Source organism: Heterodontus francisci, chromosome 43 (genome assembly GCF_036365525.1).
Source record: "Heterodontus francisci isolate sHetFra1 chromosome 43, sHetFra1.hap1, whole genome shotgun sequence".
Taxonomy (NCBI): domain Eukaryota; kingdom Metazoa; phylum Chordata; class Chondrichthyes; order Heterodontiformes; family Heterodontidae; genus Heterodontus; species Heterodontus francisci.
The window spans coordinates 25305137-25332975 of record NC_090413.1 but is presented as its reverse complement, the minus strand read 5'-3'; the positions used below and the strand labels follow the sequence as shown (position 1 = coordinate 25332975).

At 44.3% G+C, this 27839-nt stretch overlaps 1 protein-coding gene across 2 annotated transcripts in view; it reads right to left on the bottom strand.

Moving 5' to 3' along the window:
- LOC137355733 (collagen alpha-1(XI) chain-like) overlaps nt 1-27839 on the bottom strand; it is a 244071-nt gene that overhangs the window by 128829 nt on the left and 87403 nt on the right. For both annotated transcript variants that reach the window (XM_068021204.1, XM_068021206.1), the window contains 9 exons: nt 26251-26430; nt 25296-25343; nt 24286-24327; nt 16873-16935; nt 12259-12333; nt 5211-5294; nt 4378-4434; nt 1980-2033; nt 1290-1343 (listed from right to left, as the gene is read on the bottom strand). In XM_068021204.1, coding sequence (XP_067877305.1) covers nt 1290-1343; nt 1980-2033; nt 4378-4434; nt 5211-5294; nt 12259-12333; nt 16873-16935; nt 24286-24327; nt 25296-25343; nt 26251-26430 — 657 coding nt within the window. The remainder of the gene's footprint in view (nt 1-1289; nt 1344-1979; nt 2034-4377; nt 4435-5210; nt 5295-12258; nt 12334-16872; nt 16936-24285; nt 24328-25295; nt 25344-26250; nt 26431-27839) is intronic.

Genomic DNA, 27839 nt, shown 5'->3' with positions numbered 1-27839 from the left:
GTGAGAGGAGGTGTGTGGGAGGGATGCATAGAGAGAGGGAGAAGGAGCAAGATAGAGACAGAGAGAAAGAGAACAAGGAAGAGAGAGAGGGGAGAGAAAAATGGAGAGAGCATGCATGGGACAGATAAAAAGACATGATGCGCACTGTAAACAGATACATTGTCTATAACAATGTGAAGCCAGTCTGATTCAATTTCTTCGCTGGATTCCTGATCCACACAAGTACCACTCTGAGATGTTCACAGGCAAAGCCTGGGTGCCTTTGTACAGGAATGTACATGTCTTTGTTTGCAATCCAAGACTGATACAAGAGATCTCAGTCAAGCTTTGCGATTACAGAACAGGAGCTTGGGCTCCTGCCAGTCTATTTCAAACCCTCAGCCAACATTGTCACATTATACACGATTCACTAAAGATATTCAGGAAGTCACAATCATTCACGGCAAGTCATTGAGTGAACATTTCAAAACAGTTCCAACTTTGAAATTGCTACAACATTTCTCTAAACACAGGGGATTTGGACAGTAGTTTGAAAGTTTGGTGACATTTTCCTAACATTAATTTTATGAGAGATTTAATCTCAGTGTAGATGATGGAGCAGTCTAAAATCACCATCCCCCGAGATACAGGCTGATCAGGATAGCTAGTGTCCTGGTTATACTGCAGGTTTTAACATTGCTACAATACAGCTTTCATAACTAGGAAGGACAGAGAGAAAGAACGAGCGCACAAAAGTGATGTGAATCGACCTGAGTGTGATTGTCCAATTCAGGGATCTCCTTAGTGTTTACTAGCAGAGATTACACAAACTAGAATTAAATTCCCTGGAATTTAGATGGTTAAGGGGTGATTTGATCAAAGTTTTCAAGATATTAAGGGGAACAGATCGGGTAGATAGAGAGAAATGTTTTCTGCTAGTTGGGGAGTCTAGGACGAGGGGATATAGTCTAAAAATTAGAGGCAAACCTTTCAGGAGCAAAATTAGGAACCATTTCACACTGAGACTGGTAGAAGTTTGGAACTCTCCTCTATACGGCAGTAACTGCAAGGTCTCCTGAAGTGCATCTATGCTATTCACCTCAACTACTCCTTTAGACAGCGACTTCCACATTCTCACCACTCTCTGGATAAAGAGGATTCTCCTATTGGATTCAATATTAAACATATTGGGGGTAATTTTCAGTTTGGACCAGGCAAAAGACTGGCGATTGTGGTGCCGTGACGCATTATACATCCTGACAGATTCTCCTTGCCTGAAAATGACCCCTGTTGAACAAGGAGACTCTTACCCTTCTTCCAGCTTTTCCAGGTGGCCCGATAGACCCTGCGATACCAAGAGGACCCTGGAACAGAAAGAGAGACTTGCATTTATGTGGCGCCTTTCATAGCCTCAAGGTGCCCTAGCGCACTCAACAGCACTTCTTGAAGTGTAGTCATTGCGTAATGTAGGAAATGCAGAAGCCAATTTGCGCATAGCAAGATCCCACAAACAGCAATGTGATAACGACCAGATAATTCATTTTAGTGACGTTAATTAAGGGATAAATGTTGGCCAGGACACCAGGGAGAACTCCCTGCTCTTCTTCCAATAGAGTGCCACGAGCTCTTTTACACCCACCAGAGAAGGCAGACGGGGCCTTGGCTTAATGTCTCATCCAAAAGATGGCACCTCCGACAATGCAGCATCCCCTGAGTAGGTGTGACAAAGTGTGTGAGGACTTTAATGCCACTTATGCAACTTGTTCCATTACGATTTAAGACAGCTCTTTGAATTCCGCTCTTTCACGTCTTTCAAAGATCCCCATTTTGTCTCGGAGCTGTTTGAGCAAGTACAGTCATGGTGGAGTCCCTTTCACTGATCCACAATGTCTTTCAGTCTGTCCCCACACACAACCCCGAGCTGCCTATGCACACAGTCAGGTTGTGTACTCAGTCAAGTCATAGTTAAAAAGAATTGTCAGAGACAATTTTCGGCTTACCTGTGGGCCCATTTCACCAGCATCTCCTTTCAGACCTTCATTACCAGGGAGACCCTGCAGGGGAGAGGGTGAAAAAAGAAACATTAAAATAAATCTGGATATCAGGCATTATTTTTCTCTCTTCACCACTCTAAAGGTCCTCCCTTCACTGTTACACAGACACACAAGGACTTCATAAAATTCAGTAACAATTTTCAATAGAAAATGATTTTGGAGAAAGGATTTAAAAGTGAACTTTCACTATAGCCCTTTCTCGATAATATCCCCTGACCTGTACAGAGCAGGAATCTGGACCACGCTATTCCCAACTGCTGATCCCAAGTGTAAGGAGACATGAAGGGTTGGCCGAAGGGCCCAGTGAAAAAAAGAATGAAACAAAACAAAACTAAATCTGAGGGGTAACTCAATATAAACCTCCCAGCATCAAACTGCAGACAGACAGCTGGCAGAGATCTAGCAGCTGATTAGCCATCCTCCCGCTCAACTGGTAACTGACCGTCACTAAAGTTTTCCAGCTCCAGTCAAGGCTTTCACTCCTCCACTTTGAATCCGGCCCCAAGGCCTTTCTTGTGGAGGGCCCCAGGAGGCAGGAGATTCTCCAACTCTTACCCTTCAGGGGAACGGGCGTTCCTCTAATTAACCAACCACCCCCGCCTCCCCAACTCTCCTCATGAACTTGGCCTGTGGAAAACAAACTCATAACCTTGTTTAGTCATCACGAGGCATGTTATTATACCAACAGCAGCCCTGTTGTCTGCAGAAATTTCCTATTTAACTCTAATATCTCATGATATTGAGTTAAACACATCAGGGAGGTTCAAGCTCTAATGTGTGCTGGATTGTGGTGGGTTTAATAGGATGAGCAGCGCCACACTTATCCTCGGTCTCACCATCCCATCCCCCACCCCCCGCCCTCCCCCTGGATTAAGGGGGGGAATCGCTATCCAACATCCACCACCAGAAGGCATGTGGATGGATATGGGGTGGAGAAAGGGTCAGGCCTTGATGCCCTCTCTTGATTTTTTTTTTTATTTCCAAAATATACTTTATTCATAAAATTCTGTAAAAATTACATTGCCAAACAGTTTCAAAACAGCACCAAAAAATACAAACATTGCAAGGGAGATCAGTTTCCTTCAATACTATCATGAGTTTCTTCACAACCCTTCCATTTCACAATTGTCATGCCAATTACAGTTTTACATTTACAGCAAATGAAAATATTAACGATACAGTTCAAGGGGTTTCCCATGGATCCAGCCCCTCAGTCTAGCTTGGTGGGGGGACCTTACACTGTGGTCTTTCCCCATTGAGCCTTTGCTGCGGCTGCCCCAAGCTTTAGTGTGTCCCTCAGCACGTAGTCCTGGACCTTGGAATGTGCCAGTCTGCAACATTCGGTGGTGGACAACTCTTTGCGCTGGAAGACCAGCAAGTTTCAGGCAGACCAAAGGGTGTCTTTCACCGAATTGATAGTCCTCCAGCAGCAGTTGATGTTTGTCTCGGTGTGCGTCCCTGGGAACAGCCCGTAGAGCACAGACTCCTGTGTTACAGAGCTGCTTGGGATGAACCTCGACAAAAACCACTGCATCTCTTTCCACACCTGCTTTGCAAAGACACATTCCAGGAGGAGGTGGGCGACCATCTCTTCCCCACCACAGCCACCGCGGGGGCATTGTGCGGAGGGGGCGAGACTTCGGGTGTGCATGAAGGATCTGACGGGGAGGGCCCTTCTCACCACCAGCCAAGCTACGTCTTGGTACTTGTTTGAAAGTTCTGGTGATGAGGCATTCCGCCAAATGACTTTGACGGTCTGCTCGGGGAACCATCCGACAGGATCCACCGTCAACTTTTCCCGTAGGGCCTTGAGGACATTCCGTGCAGACCACTGCCTGATGGACCGGTGGTCAAAGGTGTTTTCCCGCAGAAACTGCTCCACGAAGGATAGGTGGTACGGCACGGCCCAACTGCATGGAGCGTTCCGCGGCAATGTGCCCAGGCCCATCCTTCGCAACACTGGGGACAGATAGAACCTCAGCACGTAGTGACACTTGGAGTTTGTGATGCCCTCTCTTGATGGTCATTTAACTGTTCGGCACTCGCTCCCTTGGGTCACACATGAAGAATGTCCTCCTAGAGTCTCTCCAGTAGAACCACATTACAGCAAGAGCTGCCACATTCAGGAAAGTTGTGCTGGCATTGGGAAGAGAATGATATTGAGTTCGCCCAAACACATTCATAACTTTTTATTGGAACCAACTGAAGCACGAAAGGGATCATGGCGTTTCCAAAACAAAGGCTCAACTGAAATAATACCATAATGAGATGCATTTCTTCTCAGTTGCTACTCAGTTAATGCTGGATTTCCCAACTAGTCTCACTGGTCAAACCTCATACTCACCATAGGGCCTGGTCTTCCTGTGAGGCCTATTGAACCGGGTGGGCCCTTCATAGCAAGCTAGAAAGTAAACACAAAATAGAGGCTGTGAGTTACAAGCAAGTCAATCTGGAAAAGCAAAGGCTGAAGGATGGCCTCACACATTGACAGGGTAGATGTAGGGAAGATGGTTCACCTGAGGGGAGATCAGAGCTAGAGTCATAAATACAAGATCGTCATTAATAAATCCAACAGGGAACTCAGGAGAAAGTTCTTCACCCAGAGAGTGGTGAGTATCTGGAACTCACTATCATAGTGGTTGAGGCAAATAGTATGGATACAATTAAGGGCATGCCGGATAAAGATATGAGGGAGAAAGGAATAGAAGGATACGCTGATAGGGTGAGATGAAGTAGAATGGGAGGAGGCTCGTGTGCAGCATAAACACCAGCATGGACCAGTTGGCCCGAATGGCCTGTTTGTAAGCTATAAAGATATCGCCACAATGCTCTTGGCATCATAATTATGCAGCAAGCTTGCTGGAACCTGCTACATGTGTATGATCTAGATTTAGTCCTCTGCTTTAAGATATTACTGTGGATTTGAGTGAACCCCTTGCATCTGTCCCTTTTCTACTGGAACATTAGGAGACGCAGGCCATTCAACCCCTCAGGTCTGTTCCGCCATTCAATTAGATCATGGCTCATCTGCGCGTCAACTCCATCTACCCACCTTAGTTCTACATCCCTTAACAGCATTTGCTCACTGAAACTCTTCAACGTTAAAGGCGGTGAGGTTGCTGAAGGTTTTGTTTGTTATTAGGCCCGAGACTGATAGACAATCAATCAATCACTTACCCTTGCTTGTTGGAGGATGGACTGGGCCTGATATTCCTGGGGTGAAACAACTGGTCCCTTGGAACCATCTCCACCAAACTGGAACTGTAAATATGAAAGACAAAACTGAACTCAAGAGTCCACGTGCCAGGTGCCTGATCCAATGCTGCAGACATCCTTAAACCCATTCCATTGATTAAAAGCTATCATTTCAATCACCTAGGCTGTACAGTTCATGCTGCGTTCCCAGTATTTGTTCTACTCCATCTTTAGCAGGAGTTTCTATTTCAGTGCCACATTCTCTCCAATTTCTTTAATTCTCTGTATAATCCGCCATTCAATACAACCCTTGTAACTCAATATTCAATTGCCCGTTACTCTGTGTAGCTCTCTCCCCAGAGCCTGTTACTCGATGCAACTCTCTCCCCAATGGCCTGTTACTCCATCTGGCTCCCTCCCTGCAAAGCTGCTCTGGGCCACATTAAGGTCAGTGAAGGAACAAAAACGAAATGCTGGAAGCGTCTTCTAGCCCCTGATAAAAGAAGAAAGCGGTGAACATTTTGGAGGAGCAGAGGAGTTCTCACCAGTGCCCTGGCCAGTATTTATCCCTCAACCACTAAAGCAGATTATCTGGTCATTATCGCATTGCTGTTTGGGGGATCTTGCTGTGCTGTGTTTCCCATATTACAAAAGTCACTATATTTCAAAAGTATTTCATTGGCTGTAAAGCGTTTCAGGATGTCGAGGTGGTGAAAGGCGCTATATAAACCCAAGTCTTTCTCTCTTTGGGTTCCCTTCGTTGAGTTCTGATGAAGAGGTCTCCACATCAACCACTAACCAGTCTTCCCTTTATTCACACGCTGGAGGCCTCCTCTCGCTTTTTCAGCATTTTCCCCTTTTTATTTCCGATTTCCAGCATTCATAGTTTTCTCTATCTCATTGAACCTCACCTCCTTGTAAACAAAACCATTTCTATCATGGACTGTGTGAATGAACAGCCAGGAGCCGGGGTCTCCATTAACCATTTATGTGAATAACCATTACATATCAACCACTTCACTTTATGAAGACCTAATATCAGGGAACTCCATGGCTACAGTTCAATCGAGGAATTCTGAGGAAGGGGTAACATTTACATAACAACTTATTTTATGTTGAATAATAAGTGAACACATTTCTGAAGTGCAGTGACTTGTTGTTTCAGGGAAATCTGACCACCATCCTACACATCATCTACAAAACAGCAAAGACAGAAATGAGCAGACAATTTTTTTTTTTAAATGGTTGAGGAAGCATCATAGGCCAGGACACTGGGAGAGCTCAGTGCTCTTCGAGTAGCAGCACGATCTACCTGAACCAAAGAAACATGCAAGTGGGACCTTGGTTTAAAGCCTCTTCTCAAGCAGAACATCATAAACCAAGAGTTCCAAGTATCAGTTGGTTAATGAACAGGAGCAGAAATCAATTGACTGAATTAACTACGCTCAAACATGCTACTGTAGCCATAGTATAACATCCAAAATAGGCACTGCAGAAACTCACCAAGCCTTCTTCAACGCGACCTCTACCACCTAGAAGGCCAAGGGCAGCAGGCACATGGGAACACCACTATCTGCAAGTTCCTCTCCAAGCCACACACCATCCTGACTTGGAACTATATCGCCGTTCCTTCACTGTCGCTGGGTCAAAATCCTGGAACTCCCTTCCTAACAGCACTGTGGATGTACCTACCTCACATGGACTGCAGCGGTTCCAGAAGGCAGCTCACCACCACCTTCTCAAGGGCAATTAGGGATGGGCAATAAATGCCAGCGATGCTCATATCCCATGGATGAATAAATTCAAAAGTGCAAGAGTTCATTTCACCTTTCTAATCTATTGCTTTAAAATGTCATAGTGTTAATCACAGGGCACTCCAAACCTCCAGTTCTAGGTGACCACCTTTAATAGCTTCTAGTGCTGCTACAAAATGGGAATAAAAGTCAAAATGAAGGCATTCTGTCTTAATTCACAGGGGACGTGATGCCAACATTGTTGCAGCAAGGTTCAGGAATATATAGTCCACATCCAGCCCCAAGAGTTCTTGGAGCCAACAGTGGCTATAAACATGAGGGTAAATGCCATGGAATTCTACACGAACTATTATCCATCTGCAAACTTGATTGGCACAAAAAAGGCAAACTCCCCTTTCAACCAAAACAAAAATCTGGGGACTTGGGTGCTGAAGTAAAGACAAGACTTTTATTTCTATAACACATTTCACAACCTCAGTACAAGCCAAACTGCTTTGCAGTCAATGAAGTACTTTTGAAATGCAGTAGTAAACAAACATGGCAAACTGTGCAGAGCAAGATCCCACAAACAGCAAATAAATAAATGACCAATTAATCTGTTTTAGTGATGTTGACTGAGGGCTAAATATTGTCAAAGTCACCAGGAAGAACTCCATGGGATTGTTTATATTGTCACGAACAGGCTCTATGCCGAAAGATAATTTTTTAATCCATCCTGAAACCTGAATAAGATTTTTAAAAAGGAAAAAGGAACAGACCATAAAGGTTGACTCCCCGCAGCTAAAATGGCCACCGAAATTTGCATCAAAATCCCTTACATTCCAGTGTATCGGGAGGGAGTGGAATGATCTGGCCAGTCTCCTCCAGAACAATGACTTCAGAAGCTTGGAATGCCTCACCTGACCAGTCTCCATTAACAAAACATTAAAGGCAATTTTGGGACATTAAAACTGGTGGAGATGGACCACTCAATGGTAATCGCTTGAACAATGGGACCCCGATTGAGAGAAGGGAATTCCTAGACATAAACTAATTAAGTTGCAAGAGGGAATCCACACTGAGCCAACATGTGACAGCCCCACCATCTGTGTGTTTTAAACTGGCTGTACTCTCTCTGCAGCAGGCAAGCAACCGACACTGACCAAAAAAGACCCAAGTGCTCTCTCCCCAGTCCATGTGGCAAGTTTCAAACCCTGCCTGCTGGCCATAGCCACCTAAGCATCACTGTGGGCAGACTGAAACCCCATGAAGGAAATCATCTGCATCACTATACCCCAGAAAAACCTGAATCTGCTAGCCACCTCTACAAGCCCGGATGCCTCAGAACCACCGAGTTCAACCGGATGTCAACTGAGTCACCAAACTCCATAGACTGTATACCCCTTTATATTGCTCCGGACTCTATCCGACCAATCTATCCTTCCCCATTCTGTAACCTATTTATGTGTGCGTGTGAAAGTTGGAGCATAGTTTACTATTGTACCTAGGTCGGTTTAAGTAGAATAAAGCTAACCTCTTTCTTTTTTAAACTCAAGAAAACCTGTCCCATCGGTTTGTTTGTGATCATAGCACGTAAATAGTGAAACACTCTCTGAATTGGCAAGTACATTCACTTCTTAAAAGAAATAAACCCTGTTGCGGTCAAACAAGGAGAGAGAAAAGAGGGGAGCCCTTCGAACCCCCCCTCGTAACAATATCCAATTGAGAAGGCAGACAAAGGCCTCGGTTTATTGTCTTATTTGTCAGTGCAGCACTCCCTCAGTACTGCTCTGGGAGTGTCAGCCTAGATTTTGTGCTAAATCTTTGGAGTGAGACTTGAACCCATGTTCAAGGCCAACAGACGATCACTTGGCTTTTCACCACTGGGTTCGGTGTTTCAATGGGCGGCGCAGTGGTTAGCACCGCAGCCTCACAGCTCCAGCGACCCGGGTTCAATTCTGGGTACTGTCTTGCGGAGTTTGCAAGTTCTCCCTGTGACCGCGTGGGTTTTCTCCGGGTGCTCCGGTTTCCTCCCACAGCCAAAGACTTGCAGGTTGATAGGTAAATTGGCCATTATAAATTGCTCCTAGTATAGGTAGGTGGTAGGGGAATATAGGGGCAGGTGGGGATGTGGTAGGAATGTGGGATTAGTGTAGGATTAGTATAAATGGGTGGATTATGGTCAGCACAGACTAAAGGGCCTGTTTCAGTGCTGTATCTCTAAATAAATTTTTTTAAAAATCCAGTCCAGTCTTCAACTGTCCAATGTGAAATAGACAACCTCAAGGTGCTCAAAGTGGGGTTAATACACAGAACCATCCATAACTTTATATTAAGACATAAATCTCACTCGAACGCACAAGGATGACCCACGAAGGAAATGTTAGTGTCACACCAGACGCTGTAAGGAACGTTTTGAGGTTCGGTTATGGTACATTATTGGGTCAGAACCTCAGTCTGCATTTGGCCATGCGACACCTGATCTGAGAAGTGTTTTACTCACAGCCAGTCAGAATGCTCACCTGAACAAGCAAACTAAAATGGGAAATAGAAAAGTACAAAATTGAGGGTCTTTTATTACATACAACCTCAAGAAACACCTGTAATTAAACTGTAATCTCCTTTTAACTCCTGAAATTCCACCATAGGTAATAACACTTGTTCACTGCATCCCTGATAACTAAAAAGCAGAGAGGATCACCACCCCTTTCCGTCTATCAGAAGGTGTAACAGCTCTGTCGTCTAGGTAACCAGACATCAGAGAAGCCCAATCAAGGACAGCCACCATCCTGAGCACCCCCTGCTCCACAACATATACACTAACTATCTGAGCCTTCCATTTTCACTGCTGCAGGGTGCTCCTGACCCCAGGTTCTGGAACCAATTTTTCCCACTGTCAATCAAGTGTAAACTCACAAGAGAAGAAAAAAATCCCTCTGTCAAGATTTGATCTACTATATCTGTGGTTGATTTTGTGATATGTAGTGAGCTTTAAAAAAAAAAGCGCCTGCACTTCTCTGAGGTAATTTATTTTGAAGTCAGCAGGCAGAATAATTCTGAGCGCAATAAGTTGGGTGGCCTAAATTCAATTTTCAGCTGTCAAGAAATGATCTCTCACTATTTCAGCTAGGTTACATTCCACTTAGTTCCCAGACAGAAATGGGGTTTTTGGTACAGCAGGCTGCAAGACAGGAAAGGTAATGATGTGATGATTTCAGTATGCGTCTTCCTACTCACCATCACTGGACAGCGGCTGAGGCATAATTGGCAAACCAGTGATATAAGAAACATAAAGAGCCTAATGGCCCCTCGTGCCATTCAATAAGATCATGGCTGATCTTCTACTGCAACTCCACTTTCCCACGATCCCCTTATACCTTGATCACTAGCGCCTAAAAACCTATCATTTTCAATCTCAAATATGCTCAACGACTGAACATCCTCAGCCCTCTGGGGTACAGAATTCCAAAGATTCACAACCCTCTGAGTGAAGGAATCTCTCCTCATCTCAGTCCAAAATAGCAAACCCCTTATCCTGAGACTGACTCCTAGTTTTGGACTCACCAGCCGAGGGGGAAACAATCTACCAGCATCAACCATGTCAAGTCTTCTAAGAATTTTATACGGTTCAACGTGATCACTTCTAAACTCGATAGAGCATAAGCCCATTCGACTCAATCTCTCCTCATAAGACAGCCCTCTCACCCTCGAAGGCAAGTCTACCCTTCCTTCGGATAAAAAGGTTTTATATTTCTATAGCGCCTTCTAAGGACCTCAGGACATCACAAAGTGTTTTACAGCCAATGAGGTACTTTTGAAGTGTAGTCATTGTTGTAATGTAGGAAATGTGGCAGCCAATTTGTGCACAGCAAGATCCCACAAACAGCAAAGATTTGTTTTTTTTAAAAAAAGTGATGTTGATTGAGGGAAAAATATTGGCCAGAACTCCCCTGCTCTTCTTCGAAATAGCGCCAATGGGATCATTTACATCCACCTGAGGGATCAGACGGGGCCTCTATTTAACAGATCACCTGAACATTGGCACCTCCCACAGCACTCCCTCAGTACTCCGCTGAACTGTCCGCCTAGGTTTTTGTGCTCAAGACTCTGGAGTGGGACTTGAACCCACAAACTTCTGCCTCAGAGGCAAGAGTGCTACCCACTGAGCCACAGCTTACAAGACCAAAACCATACACAGTGTTCCCAGGTGGTCTCACAAAAAGACCAATATAATTGCAGCAAGACTTCCTTCCTCTTATACCCAATGCGCTTGCCATAAAGTGACCTGGGCAAGATCTGTGTCTCCTGTGGCGGAGATACAGCGCAGGAGAGCAAATCTGGCTTCAGCAAAGCTCTCAAGGGGAACAGAGAATCAAATCAGAGCAAATGGACTGAAGACAAGAGGAATACCTCCCCATCTATTATACTAGTAGTAAGAAGGGGGGTTTCGTGAAATACAGAAACACCAGCTGATCCAGGGGATACTTTATTGGGATAAATTGATTATTTTGAAAAGATTGGATGGGCCTCAGCTGGGGTATTGTGATCAATTCTGGGCACCGCACTTTTGAAAGGATGTCAAGGCTTTGGTAAGGGGGCATGGGGAGATTTACTAGAATGGTACCTGAGAGAGGGGTTTCAGTTATGTGCTAAGACTAGAGAGGCTTAGAACAGAGAAATGTAATAGAGATTTTCAAAGTTATGAGGGGTTTTGATATCGTAGATAGGGAGAAACTGTTATTGCTGGCAGGAGAGTCAGGAACGAGAGGACACAGATTTGAAATAATTGGCAAAAAAGCCAGGAGGAAGATGAGGAGAATTTTTTTAAAACACAGCAAGTTTTTATGATCTGGAACGCGCTGCCTAAAAGGGTAGTGAAAGCAGACTCAATAGTAACTTTCAAAAGGGAATTGGATAAATACTTGAAGGGGTAAAAATTTGCAGGGCTACGGGGAAGAGCCAGGGAGGTGGAACTAATCGGATGGCTCTTTCAAAGAGACAGCACAGGCATAAAGGGCCAAATGGCCTCCTTCTGTGCTGTACAATTCTATGATCCCTTTAAAAACATAATAGACCAATAGCTTTTTGAAAATTCATTCATGGGATCTGGACATCACTGGCAAGCTCAGAATTTGTTGAACATCCCTAATTGCCCTTGAGAAGGTGGTGGTGAGCTGCCTTCTTGAACGACTGCAGTCCACGTGGTAAAGCTGGCTCAGTTCCAACAATACATGAGTACATGAGTATGGGAATCTCTGTTCTTGAAATCCGGCCTGAGCATTGATCAGAAAACTCACCGGAAACATCAGCATGGTCCCAGGGGGGCCCGGTAATCCGTCAACACCTGGGAGACCAGGACGTCCTGGGGGACCCTGTGTTTAAAGAAGGGGAGGAACAAAAAAAAAAGGCATCTGTCAAAACGAGAAGCCATGTTAAATGCAACTGAGGTCAGGTACAGACACGTTGAACAGCACAGGAACATATACCTGGAGGAAATGCTAGCTGATACCAGAGACATGTTTCGCACAATTCACTATCTGTCAACGGAATGATTCATATTTCACCTCACGTCAAACGACGACAGCAAGCAGGTTTGCGTTCTGCGCCTGCACAACAACATTTCTGCTGAAGTGCCAAGATTCAGTCAGAGAAACAAATTAGCACCTGCATGTTTACAAAGGCAACAGTGCCTGGAGTTAATAAATCTAGTTCAGACATGTGTAACGTTTGTCGTACGAGCCCATTAGGGAAGGCGACTCTGCCTGGGGGGACTATTCCTGACTTTGCTCCAATGCAGATAAGGGTGACTCAACCGGGAGATGCACACAAGAACCAGTGAGTTGATTTATGCGACACTTTTACACAACCGCCAGTCCTTCACAGGGAAACTCAGCTGGATAAACGAGGAGCTTAGCAGACCATAGGGGCAATGAACTAATACCCCAGGGTCAGGAACTAATTGGGGCAATGCCAATACCCTAGAGAATCAGGAGTTGATGGGACAGTGCCAATAGTCTAGAATCGAAATACAGAATGAGGAAGACTGGGAGCCTTAGTAAATAACCAGTGGAGATAAAAAAAAGTGAAGGTATGTTATGAGTAGCACGAACTGAGTGAAGCCACCTGACATTGTATCTGCATGGAGGTTCTAAATCTGTTTCGTTGTAATGCCACTGTGCAGTGTGGCATACCAGGAGGTTAGTTTTCAAAGTTCTTACTGCATAAAGATACATTTTTCTTCCTCCCTCTGAAATTGGCAGCTCTATATCCACAGCCCAGGGGTCAGAACAATACAAACCACATGTCCTGAATCCAATAAAAGACTGTTAGCAGTGTATGCAAGCAAAGGCCTCTCCCTTCAATCTCCGAAGCAATTTTCCCCGTCTTCTCTCAAAGGACTTGAAGCAACCTTGATAAAACTCATCTGCCTCTTTCTCTCGCCCCCCTTCCCTTGAAAGCCCAGGCAGGAAGACCTATCGAAAACAGGGTTTGATTTCCTGTAAGGATCCCTGACTCTTTAAACTGAGAAAACCTCCCCAAAAACATTGCAAGTGAAACTTGCAATCCTAACAAAAAAAACATATCCAGAGACGGAATAGGGGAATGGTTGGACTGATGAAGGGTCAGCCTGTGTGCGCTTTGTTGAGCTTTCACCTCGTCTAACTATACTGGCCAAAATTTCCCTCTTCAATTAAAAAAAGAGCCCTGGAGGCAAATAGTCTCTGATCTGAAATCTGCCAAACATGTAAGAACTTTCATCCACATTTAATGATTAAAAGGAACAAAGGGTTTGACAGGCAACAGTGTCAAGCTGCTATGCATCATTCACATGGTGGAGGCGGTGTGGGGAAGAGAGCAGTAGACATGTCTAGCAGAGGAAGTTTGCAGTGTGTAATTTAATTCATATGTGAATCAATCAGCCGTGTCTCCGCTTTTGTACCCTGGGCAATTTCGACGTGATGTTTGCTCCAAGTTCAGTAACAGTCAACAGATTAAGCCACGTGATATGGTCTCCCAAGCACTGGTCCTGAAAGGCCATTCTTCATTTCCTAATCTTTGACTAGACACAAATTCAGTCTAAGACCAAATTATGAAAAGGATAAACAAGCCTTGCCAATTGTTTGCTGTGGTGGAAGGGTCAATGCTAAGGGACACATTGTAGAAGTAAGGAATTAAAGGCAAGGTTACTTCATCTGAAGTAGGATTTGGGGAATATTACCAATGAGAGTAGACACTGAAAATGGGATCGATAAAGAACAAAAGGGCATCTCACATCCTTTGAATTCCCCATAGTACTGCCAAGCCAATGAATTACTTGTGAAGTCACTTGTTTCACAGACAGAGCAATTCAATCCTGGAAGGAAAGGATTGTGGGATCTACTGAGAATGTGGGAAACTGAGGCTGGTCTAACAAACAATCCTACGTTACTCCTAAAGAAACAATCCTGCTTTTAGATGTGAGGCACGTGTATCTGTGAGAGCTGAGAATTACTCACAAATTATTTCCATACAAATGGTGTCAATCAGGGTAACTAACGCAATATGAACGAAAAGAAAATTCCTCTTCAAATGCCTGTGAATTGTAGCCCGAGGGTTTTTTTTTAAAAACATGCTAACGCATTCACACGATTCAACATAAAGGGGCTGGGGGGATTTTAGGTGAGGTTACAAATCCAAAACCCGGGGCCATAAATATAAGATAGTCACTAACAAATCCAATAGGGAATTCAGGAGAAACTTCTTTACCCAGGGAGTGGCGAGAATGTGGAACGCACTACAAGGAGAGGATGAGGCAAATCGCACAGACACTTAAGGGGAAGCTGGATAAACACGAGGGAGAAAGGAATAGCAGGATATGCTGATGAAGTCAGGTGGGAGGAGGCTCATGTGGAGCTTAAATACTGGTATGGACCAGTTGGGCCGAATGGCCTGTTTCTGTACTGTAAATTCTATGTAATTGTACATGCAACAGAAAAGCTAGAAAGCACAAAGACTGAGGGTGCTATTGAACTCTGCATATCAGCTCTTGAACCCAAGTGCCGAGTAGCCTTGTAACACTTCTTTATTTAGTTCTGCCTTTGGTGTAACACTTGTCAAAAGCTTTTCACGTAAACACTTTTCTCTTTTTAAGAAGCAAGCGTGATTGCTGAGGTAAAGGCAAAAGGCTGAGAGGTATTTACATCTAAACAAACTCCAGATAATGAGTTGACAAAATAAAGCTCCCAGCTCCTCTGCAGAGTGCTGCATTCATCCCTCGTGTGTAGAGGAACTGGCAATGCCCCTTGGAAAGCATCTGCTTCTTCATGCTGCTGTCGGCGAGACGGGTCTGGGCGTGCATCACTCTCACAGAGAATACTGAAGGGTAAGCAACACAGCTGCCTCAGGCAGCAAACACAGAGGCTGTCTTACTGGCTGCAAAGCGAATGCATTGCAAGGACATCCCTTCAGCAACATCACAGAAGGGGTACATAGTTGGCGGGGGTGGGGGGGGTGTTGGCTCACGATAGGATTTGTTTGATTAAAAAAGAGCAGTGGGGAGTGAGTGAGAAAGAGAATGAGAGAACGTGAAGAGAGAGAAAACGAGAGAAAGAACTAAAGAGAATGAGAGAATGCAAGAACAAGAGGTAAAGAACATGACCACAAGAAACAATGAGAGAGAGGAGAGTGAAGCAAGAAGGGAATGAAAGTAAAAGATGAACAGGAAGAGGAAGAGAAAAAATAAAGGGAGAGAATGAGAGAGAGAGACAGAGAGAATGAGAGAGAGAGACATAAACACAAATAGGAAGAACAACAGCAATAGAGAGACTGACTCAGGCAGACTGATTTTTCAATCAGGATTTGATTTTAAAAAATCATTTGATTAATCAAATCAGATCCAACGACTGCCTGGCATGGATCTAGGTGCAAACCCTCTCAGATATAGCAATGACCTCTTGAAGATGAGTGACGGGCGGCGCAGTGGTTAGCACCGCAGCCTCACAGCTCCAGCGACCCGGGTTCAATTCTGGGTACTGCCTGTGCGGAGTTTGCAAGTTCTCCCTGTGTCTGTGTGGGTTTCCTCCGGGTGCTCCGGTTTCCTCCCGCATGCCAAAGACTTGCAGGTTGATAGGTAAATTGGCCATTATAAATTGCCCCTAGTATAGGTAGGTGGTAGGGAAATATAGGGACAGTGGGGATGTGGTAGGAATATGGAATTAGTGTAGCATTAGTATAAATGGGTGGTTGATGGTCAGCACAGACTCGGTGGGCCGAAGGGCCTGTTTCAGTGCTGTATTTCTAAACTAAACTAAACTAAAAAGACTTCACAAGCACAATACACAAGGTCTGGAGAACCTGTTTAGCTCATGGACAAAACATCTTTGAGACGTGCTTGATGGACTCTGTTACCCGGTAATGTTTAGCTCAAAAACCATTGTTCTCCTTTAAATCATTTCCTTTTTTGTTGTTATATGTGGCATTTTTGTACAGCACTATAGCGGGGGGGAAATGCTTGTGTGTGTTTCAAATCATCTGTTGGCTCGAATTCATCTATTTTAAATAGCCTCCCCACCTCAACACAGAGGAACAATAGCAGAGACTGGTCCAGCAGATTGTAGCATTTACTGTGCGAGGGGAAGGGAACATCACATGGAAAAGATTGAGCACCAGTAGATATGAAAGTCCCTAGGTCCAAGCGGGACTATTCTGCTCACAGATCATGTACAATCTTCCCCTCAGGGACTCTTAAAATCTGCTAAGGTCTGCTGACCTCAAAGGCCCCACCCCTTCCTCCAGGCAATGCCACACGAGGCTAAAAATAATATGCCTCAACTTGTCGTCACGTGCCGTCAACACAGAGTGGCTAATCTCTCGCTACAGTGCGTATTCACATCCGCGAGCATCTACGGCAACAATTAAATGGCAAAGCTTACCGTTGGTCCTAGGTCACCAGGCTGCCCACGGGGCCCCATCAAGCCTGGGGATCCTGGAGGGCCCTGCAAGTAAAGAGTTCAGAGAAAAGTCAAGGCCGTGCAAGAAATCGGACATCATCTGATTGCTATTGGGGATTGCAATAAATGTTCTTCATAGATACTTAATGTTAACCAGATTTTTCTTCCTCTTTGCTTAAAAGAAAATGCGAAGTGAAAGCAAGGTTTAGTTTGTCAAGAATCTGAGGGGAAAACTTTTCAATTGTGCCACTCTTCACCCAACTGACAATACAAGGGTTATTCGGCTAAAGGAGCCCCCTCCTTTATGCTCCAAAGGAAGTAGGTAGGATCGATCCCATTTACATTGGGTGAGGGTGTCGCTGGCACAGTGCCAATAGTTCCTATGGAACATAGGAGCAGGAGTGGGCCACTTGGCCCATCGAACCTGCCCCGCCATTCAATATGATCATTGCTGATCATCCACCTCAATGCCCCTTTCCCACACTATCCTCACATCCCCCTATGTCATTTGTATTTACAAATCTGTCAATCTCTGCTTTAAACGTACTCAATGACTGAGCTTCCACAGTCCTCTGGGGTACAGCCTTCTTAATTGCTTGCTGCACCTGCATGTTAGCTTTCAGTGACTTATTGACAAGGACACCCAGGTCCCCTTTGCACATCTACACTTTCTAATCTCTTAGCATTTAAGAAATACTCTGCACATCTATTCCTACTACCAAAGTGGCTTCCCCTTATTTTGAAATTATGTCCCCTGGTTCTAGACTCCCCAACCAGGGGAATCATCTTACCTGCATCTACCCTGTCTATCCCTTTAAGTATTTGTAGGTTTCAATGAGATCACCTCTCATTCTTTGAAACTCTAAAGAATACAGGCCCAGTTTCCCCAATCTCTCTTCATAGGACAGTCCCACCATCCCTGGAACAAGTCTGGTGAACCTTCATTGCACTCCCTCTATGTCAATAATATCCTTCCTAAGGTAAGGGGACCAAAACTGCACACAGTACTCCAGGTGCGATCTAACCAAAGTTCTGTACAATTGAAGCAAGACTTCACTACTCCTGCACCCAAATCCTCTTGTGATAAAGGCTAACCTTCCTAATTGCTTGCTGCACCTGCATGTTAGCTTTCAGTGACTTATTGACGAGGACACCCAGGTCCCTTTGTACATCTACACTTTCTAATCTCTTACCATTTAAAAAATACTCTGCACATCTGTTCCTCCTACCAGAGTGGATAACCTCACATTTTTCCACATTATATTCCATCTGCCATGTTCTTGCCCACTCACTAAGTCTGTCCAAATCCCCGTGAAGCTGCTTTGCATCTTCCTCACAACACACATTCCCATCTTGTTTTGTCATCCGCGAACTTGGAAATATTACATTTGGTCCCCACATCCAAATCATTGATATATATTGTGAACAGCTGCGGCCCAAGTACTGATCCCTGCGGTACCCCACTAGTAACAGCCTGCCAATGTGGGAATGATCCGTTTATTCATACTCTCTGCTTTCTACTGTTAACCAATCCTTAAACCATGCCACCATATTACCTCCTATCCCATGTGCTTTAATTTTGCTAACCAACCTCCTGCGAGGGACTTTATCAAAAGCCTTCTGAAAATCCAAGTATACCACATCTACTGACTCCCCTTTATCAATTCTGTTAGTAACATCCTCAAAAAATTCCACCATGTTTGTCAAACATGATTTCCCATTCATAAATCCATGTTGACTGTGCCCAATCAGATCATTATTATCCAAGTGTCCATTTATCACATCCTTTAGAATAGATTCCAGCAGTTTCCCAATGACAAAGATGATTGATGAAGGAAGGGCAGTGGATGTTGTCCACATGGAACTTCAGGAAAGCCTTTGACAAGGTCCCTCCTGGCAGACTGGTACAAAAGGTGAAGTCACACGGGATCAGAGGTGAGCTGGCAAGATGGATACAGAACTGGCTCGGTCATAGAAGACAGAGCGTAGCAGTGGAAGGGTGCTTTTCTGAATGGAGGGATGTGACTAGTGGTGTTCCGCAGGGATCAGTGCTGGGACCTTTGCTCTTTGTAGTATATATAAATAATTTGGAGGAAAATGTAGCTGGTCTGATTAGTAAGTTTGCGGAATGCACAAAGGTTGGTGGAGTTGCTGATAGTGATGAGGATTGTCAGAGGATACAGCAGGATATAGATCGGTTGGAGACTTGGGCGGAGAAATGGCAGATGGAGTTTAATCCGGACAAATGTGAGGTAATGCATTTTGGAACATCGAATGCAGGTGGGAAGTATACAGTAAATGGCAGAACCCTTAGGAGTATTGACAGGCAGAGAGATCTGGGCGTACAGGTCCACAGGTCACTGAAAGTGGCAACGCAGGTGGATAAGGTAGTCAAGAAGGCAGACAGCATGCTTGCCTTCATCGGTCGGGGCATAGAGTATAAAAATTGGCAAGTCATGCTGCAGCTGTACAGAACTTTAGTTAGGCCACACTTAGAATATTGCATGCAATTCTGGTCGCCACACTACCAGAAGGACGTGGAGGCTTTGGAGAGGGTACAGAAGATGTTTACCAGGATGTTGCCTGGTCTGGAGGGCATTAGCTATGAGGAGAAGTTGGATAAACTCGGATTGTTTTCACTGGAACGACGGAGGTGGAGGGGTGACATGATAGAGGTTTACAAAGTTATGAGCGTCATGGACAGAGTGGATAGTCAGAAGCTTTTTCCCAGGGTGGAACAGTCAGTTACTAGGGGACATAGGTTTAAGGTGAGAGGGGCAAAGTTTAGAGGGGATGTGCGAGGCAAGTTCTTTACACAGAGGGCGGTAAGTGCCTGGGATTTGCTGCCGGGGGAGATGGTGGAAGCAGGTACGATAATGACGTTTAAGAGGCATCTTGACAAATACATGAATAGGATGGGAATAGAGGGATACGGTCCCTGGAAGTGCAGAAGGTTTTAGTTTAGGCAGGCATCAAGATCGGCGCAGGCTTGGAGGGCCGAATGGCCTATTCCTGTGCTGTACTGTTCTTTGTTCTTTGACTGATGTAAGGCTAACAGGTCTGTATTTCCCTGTTTTCTCTCTCCCTCCGTTCTTAAATAGTGGGGTGACATTTGCGACCTTCCAATGTGCAGGAATTTTGGAAGATGATCACCAATGCATCCACTATCTCCATAGCTACCTCTTTCTACACTCTGGGATGTAGAATATCAGGTCCTGGAGACTTATCAACCTTCAGCCCCATTAATTTCTCCAATACAACCTTCCTACTAATACTAATTTCCTTCCATTCCTCATTCCCCCTAATCCCTTGGATCTGTAATTCTGGGAGATTTCCTGTATCTTCCTCAGTGAAGACAGACACAAAGTAATCAATTAGCTTCTCTGCCATTTCTCTGTTCCCCATTATAAATTCTCCTAACTCTGCCTGTAATGGACCCTCATTTGTATTAGCCAAACGTTTCCTTTTTACGTACCTATTGAAGCTTTTACAGTTCATTTTTATGCTTTTTGCTAGTTTACATTCGTATTCTATTCTCCCTTTATCAGTTTCTTCGTCCTCCTTTGCTGTATTCTAAAATCCTCCCAATCCTCAGGTTTACTACTAGTTCTGGCAACTTTATAGGCCTTTTCTTTTAATCTTATACAATCCTGAACTTCCTTTGTTATCCACGGTTGACTGCCTTTACTTTTGGGGTTTTTGTGCCTTGCAGGAATGTATAGTTGCTGTAAACTATGTACTATTTCTCGAAAGACTATCCATTGAGACTTGCGATGCACACCCTTTCACATTAAACTTCCAAACTTCACTTTACAATCTTTGCAGAATATTGTCTATTCAGCTGTTGCAAAATGTTCAATAATAAACAATCTGGATAAAATAGGACCCACCCACGGCATGCAGTAACTTGAAAGAAACATTTGCATTTATGGAACACGAGGTACATCATAGAAATATCCCAAATGCTTCAAACAATATAGTTTGCCCGTTGCTATGAGAACAAATACAGCCAGTTTGTGCTAAAAATATCACACGCTATAACAGTTAATTTGGTTTTTTTCGGTGGTGTTGAGTGAAGGAGGAATGTTGGCCAAGATATCAGAAAAAGTCTCTGCTTTTCACACGAATAGTACAATGGGATCTTCAACATCCAGAAGAACAGGCAGACGGGATAGCGGTTCAACACCTCATCCGCCAATGCAGCACTCCTTCAGCACTGCAGTAGACTGTCAGCCTAGATTACGAGGTCAAATACTGGTGTGGGCCTCCAACCAACAGCTTATGTTAGCTGTGGCTCAGTTGGGAGCACTCTCGTCTAAGTCAGAAGATTCTGGGTTCAAGTCCCACTCCACATATTTGAGCACAAATTCTGGGCTGATGCACCCAGTGCGGAACAAGGGGTCAGAGGTGCTGTCTTTTGAATGGGACAATAAACTGAGCCCCCATCTAGCCTCTCAGGCAGAAGAAAAAGATCCCCTTGTACTATTTCAAAGGAGAGCAGGTAGGTTCTCCCCAGTGTCCTGGCCAATATTTATCCCTCAACCAACATCATTAAAACAGATTATCTGGTCATTATCACATTGATGTTTGTGGGAGCTTGCTGTGTGCAAATTGGCTGCTGCATTTCCGACATTCTAACAGCGAATGGACTTCAAAAAGTACGTCATTGGCTGTAACGTGCCTCAGGATGTGAAAGGTGCTATATAAATGCAAGTTTTCCTTTCCTTCATTGACCCAGGGTGAAAGAGTTAAAGACTAAACAAAGCTGTCACATTTCTCAGTAAAAGCTAAACCAAAGTTTTCATACACAGAAGGGCTTCTGTTTCCTTGGGCATTTTACAAGAGCCAAAACAATATATTTTTCGATGACACTGGGAAACTTGTGCCTCTTCCCAGGAACAGCAAAACAAACAGTGGGGCCCGGCACTCAGTTATTCCAGATTCCAACCACCCTCTGGGTGAAAATGTTTTTCCTAAATCCCCTCTAAACCTTCTGCCCCTTACCTTAAAGCTTTGCCCCCTCGTTATTGACCCCTCCACTAAGGGAAAAAATTTCTTCCTATCTATCCTATCAATGCCCCTCATAATTTTGTATACCTCAATCATGTCCCCCCCCCAGCCTTCTCTGCTCTAAGGAAAACAACCCTAGCCTTTTCAGTCTCTCTTCATAGCTGAAATGCTCCAGCCCAGGCAACATCCTGGTGAATCTCCTCTGCACCCTCTCCAGTGCAATCACATCCTTCCTATAGTGTGATGACCAGAACTGTACACAGTACTCCAGCTGTGGCCTAACTAGCGTTTTATACAGCTCCATCATAACCTCCCTGTCCTTAAATTCTATGCCGCGGCTAATAAAGGCAAGTATCCCATATGCCTTTCTAACCACCTGATCTACCTGTGCTGCTGCCTTCAGTGATCTATGGACAGGTACACCAAGGTCCCTCTGACCTTCTGTACTTCCTCGGGTCCTACCGTCCATTGTATATTCCCTTGCCTTGTTAGTCCTCCCAAAATGCATCACCTCACACTTCTCAGGATTAAACTCCATTTGCCACTGCTCCGCCCATCTCACCAGCCCATCTATATCGTCCTGTAATCTTAGGCTTTCCTCCTCACTATTTATGACACCACCAATTTTCGTGTCATCTGCAAACTTACTGATCATACATCCTATATTCACGTCTAAATCATTAAGATACGCTACAAACAGCAAGGGTCCCAGCACCGATCCCTGCGGCTCTGGAATTCTCTCCCTAATCCCCTCTGTCTCTCTACCTCTCTCTCCATCTTTAAGATTCTCCTTAAAGCCTACCCCTTTGACTAAGCTTTTGGTCACCTGTACCAATATTTCTTTCTGTGGCTCAGGATCAAACCTTGATTAATAATGATCTTATGAAGCTCCTTGAGATGCTTTGCTACATGAAAGAAGCTATGTAAATACAAGTTGTTGTTGTAATGAATGCAGAGTACATCTCTTTCTGCTCTTGTCCATATATGCCTTGACCAGGCTGTGCTGAAAGACGTCTCCAGGTGCTTTAGAATAAGGAGGAAAGGGGGCCCATGGGTAAAAGGAGGGCTACAGAGAGGCTATGAGGGGGAAACCAAAGGCACAGACAGGAAACGGAATTTTGGGCGGGTTTTGACAACCGGGAGGCTGATGGCAAGGCAGAGAAAACTGAATAAAGAATGGCAGAGAGTAAGAGCATTGTAAATGTAGAATGGAACAGGGAAAGGAGAAATTCCATATTAGAGAAGCAAAGAGTACAATTGAGTCCATGAGATGGGAGGAGATCAGTGAAAGCATGGGACTAGAGGGAAATCTGGAGATAAGACAGAGATTTTTGGGAATCCAGTGAAGCTTAGAGAAGAAGAGGTCAAGGACATGAGTTCCAGAGTTTTTGGGCGAGCTGAGGTTAGTGGAAGGTCGATGTGGAGAAAGGACAGCTGGAAGAGTGAAGACATGAAGTAATGAAGGTGGCGGACTAGTGTTTCAGTGGCAGAAAAGGACAGATGTGGACAATGATACAGAGGTGGAGAAATTGGGTTTGGTACCAGAGCAAAAAGCACTCTTAATGTAACAATGTTTTGAATTTCTAAACCATCCTCAAGATCACTAAGAGTTTGTCTTGGTTTGTCTTACTTGTGCTTGGAATGTGGGCAAGTCCACATTTATTGTCCATCTTTGAATAACTAAGTTATTTCATAAGGCTGGGTAAAAGACAGTAGGGTCATTTTCTTAATGGGCATTATTGAACAAGTTGGGGTTTTTACAAAAATGTGGCAGCTCTCTCATGGTCAATTCTTTTCTGGTGCTTGCTGCAAATTACAAATGGCAGAGTGAGGAAAATTGCGGATGCACAATAGGCTAGAATAAGAGGAGCACCAAGATCCCAGGGCGGTGTTGTAGGGCTGAAGGAGGTTGCAGATATCAAGAAGCCATGAAGGCATCTGAAGACGACTGTAAATAGGAAGTCCACTGCTCACTGAGTGGGGAGACTTTCATGCCATCGGTCCCAACTGGACTCAGATCCAGATCTTGGCCAAATGCAATTCTCACACCCATGCTTGTACGCCAGAATCACCTGAAGACAATGGTCCATTGAAGCAAGTTGAGTTATACTTCAATAGGCAGGTTCACTTGACCAACTGTTGAGAACAATTTGTCCCTTATAAACTGGACTGCCGTGTACACCACTGTATCAATTCTGGGCCCGGAACAACAACGAACTTGATTAGTCAAACGAGCCGGAACACTTCAAAAGACTAGATTCAGAGAGATCTGTAACGGCAACAGATTAGAGTCTCTGGATCTAGTCTTCAAGATGAGTGGCTCATGGGGCACGTAACGTTTTGGAGACCGGAAAGGAGCTTGTCTTTATAAATATGAACACTTACCTCAGAACCTTGAGGTCCTGGAGGTCCTGGCAGCAGCATTCCCTTCAAAGAAAACAAAGCAAAATCATGCAAATATTTCAATTTCACTTTTCTTACTGTTGAAGGATTGACGGGCTGTTGATTTTAGCAGTGATAACCCACGAATATTATGATAGTTTTATGATTAGATGATGAAGAGATCTGTCGAGGGAGAGGGTAGAATTAAACACGCTGAACTGTTTTATTGGCTGAAATACCCTTAGCTAATGGCAATCTCTGATAGCTTTAGCAGAGCTCACACAAGTAATCTGTCCCAGTACACTGCCCAACAATGTTATCAGTCTCCAAGGAAAAATATAAGCCTGGAAATGACTGTGGACTCAGTGTATAAAGGCCTTAACATGCATAGTTAATATTTCTTCGTCTGCTATTGTAGTGGCTTAACTCAATGGGTTCAAGACTGTGTTAGAACAGCCAAATGGGATAAGCCTAATATCACAAGTCATCTCTCTCAGTTATACTTCTTTCCAAATAAAGAAAGGTGAAATAGAGTGTCCAAGATGGCTGTGGGTCCTTTCACAGTTTGGTATTTAAACTGGGATGGTCAAGGTGTCCCCAATTATTACACTCCAAACAGATAATTTACAAGCATCTGGGGTGGGGTCATAATTCCTCTTCAAAGGGGCTTTCTTTCTTCCCTGATAGTCCATTGAGTCAAGGCACCACCCTGTGCAGAACTGAGTCATAGTGAGCCAGGTTCAATTCTCGACCTGTGTTTATTCCTTGGACTGCCATTAACTTTAGATATTGAAGGAGTAAGAGAAAGAGCTCGTCCAAAGTGCGCTCTCCTAGTTGTAATCTAGCTACTTTTACCGAGACTGCCCACGTATGGATATAAGGTGAGGCGAGGATCGGGCATGGATATGAGGCTTGGGAGGGGCTAACATTGCAAAAGTGAAAGAGGGGCCTAGCAAATGGCAGGGGCTCAAAGGAAGGATCATGGACTCAGACAGCAAACTTTCCATACTCACAGGCTCGATGATCGCAGGCTCTCCTTTCTCTCCCTTCAGGTTCTGCATCTAGAAATAGCACAACATACCAGAATGAGGGCCAGAGAACTGCTCTCGGTAAAAATTACATTTACCGAACGTGCCACCTTTACAAGAGGTGAAAAGCCCTGAGATGTTTCCCAGAGCAAGAGAAACAGAACAGCAGGAGGAGAAAGCCAGAATGTTTCGAAAGAGGTAACAAGATGGAGGATTTTAGGGGAGGAGGTCCAGATTGTGGGGCCACTGGAGGAGGAGGAGTGGGAGGGGAGGCAAGATCCAAAAGGTTGGAGTTTGGAAGAAGACTTCATTGAATGGAACCAGCTTCCTTTGAAAAGTCTCAATGCAATGTTGTAACTCACATAAAGGAAAAATATTTGTGCGGCAGATCAGAACAGTGATAATCCTCTTTATGTAGTGTTGCCAACCCTCCAGGATTGCCCTGGAGTCTCCAGGAATTGAAGATTAATCTCCAGGACACCGCTGGGAGCAACACCTGGGAGAAAACTCACAGGGGCATGAAAAAAATGCCTTTTTGTTTCAAAAAATATTTCTTTGAACACTTTTATTTATTAGTTATAAAATATTGGACATGGGGGAAAAAGGTTGTTTTAATGACAGTCAAGAATCATTCAATCAGGTAATAAAGCATCTGTTCGCTTTCCAATTGGCTGCAGGAAAGTGTGACACCACAAGGATTGACACGTTGGCTGACTAATGGTGAGGGTGTGGAGGCCGGAGGCCATATGATGACCCCTCCAGGAATATGTCCAACCAGAGTTGGCAACCCTTTCTTTACGTACCATCACAAATGCATGTTATACTGCCCTTCTTCCCTTCCTAATAACAGTCTGTCCAATTATTGTATAGCTAAGGGCAGACACAATTCAATTCTAAATATATAAGTTATAATGGACAAGGATATTGGAATCAAGCTTACCCTTGTATCCTGTGTCTCTGACTCGCCTCTCTCAGCTGGCCCAAATCTCCGATTCCACTGGTCCTCATAGTCTCTATCAAAGTAATCGTAGTCATGCACATCATACTCTCGGATTTCATACTCCTGATGCTCATCTGTGAAGGGACCTTCCGATTCTTCAATCAGCTCCTCTTGCATGGTCTTCAAGACAACAAATAAGTTACTGAAATGACAACACTTCCAGTGTTTAATTATTTTCACAAGATGGATTCAATGGCCCTTCATCCCATTTGAGCTCACCTTTGCCAAATATCCAGCTTTTCTCCACCTCCCCCATCACTGGGTTGCAAGCTGTCAGTATATTTCCTCAATCTCTTTAGCTCTTTTGTTAACATTTTCAGTTTCCTGGCCTCAATCAATCCTCCTACTAACCTATTGTTCAGCATGGTTGGGATACATTAACACTAAACTCCTATCTGCTATTGTAAGGCACTCATTAGCTCATTTATTGCAATGGGTTAACAGCTGCGTGAAAGCAGCACAGACAGCAATTTAACACAAATGCTTAGCCACTGTGCTAAAAATGTACCAAGGGAACGCATGCATCCTCTCACATCCTTAAATAGGTTAAATCTGCGGTTTGTGCTGAGGGTGAATTCCTCTTTAAAAACACCCAGGATGAAGTGGCAGACTATCTAGCACAACTACCAGTGGCATTAAAAGCCTCGAATGCAAGTAATCATCCACAACAACCAGACAGTGAATTTCACTGCAAATTCCTGAAAAGTGAATGTTCCAGATAAGGGAATAATATTCTGCAGAGAACAGATGATTCATGTAACAGGAATGGACTGCACAGGGAATCAGATCTGAGACTGGCCCTGAACCATTAATCAATGTTTACTGCAATGCAATTAAACTTCCTCAACTAGTCCCTTGAACACAAACCTGAATATTTTCTGAGCCCTGCTGAAAGGACGTCATTTGATTGAAAACTTGAACTGACTCATGATACAAGTAAGACCCTGCATTTAATTGAATAGCTGTACCAAAGAGCCCACACAATGAATGTCCTCATTCTGTGATGTAAAATTCTGCAATTCTATGTTTCTATATAGCACCTCACATGTCCTGAAAATGACCCAAAGTGCTTTTCAGCCAACAAACTACTTTCTTGATGTTCAGACCCTGGTATGCAGGCAAACCTGGTAACCAACTTGCACACAGATGCCACAAATGAGTGAATGATCGCTGTATCTTTTTTCCACTGGCAGAGAGATGAATATTAGCCAGGACCACCAGAACTGCCTGGATAAGGCAAAATGAGCAGACAATCTACAAGGAAGCAAGAGGGAAATGAAGTGTCCTTGCATCCCATTACATACCAATGAAGAGGTTCCAGAGACTGAAGACGTTGCGATACAACAGGTGCTATTTAAATGTCTGTGAAAACCAATTTGGCCAAATGTGTCAAGGCTAATGGGCTGTTGGCTGTACAGGTGCCACACAAGTGCCAGGCATATGATCATCTCCAACATTAGAGAATCTAACCATCTCCCCTTGACATTCAATGGCACTTACCATCGCTGAATCACCCACCATCAACATCC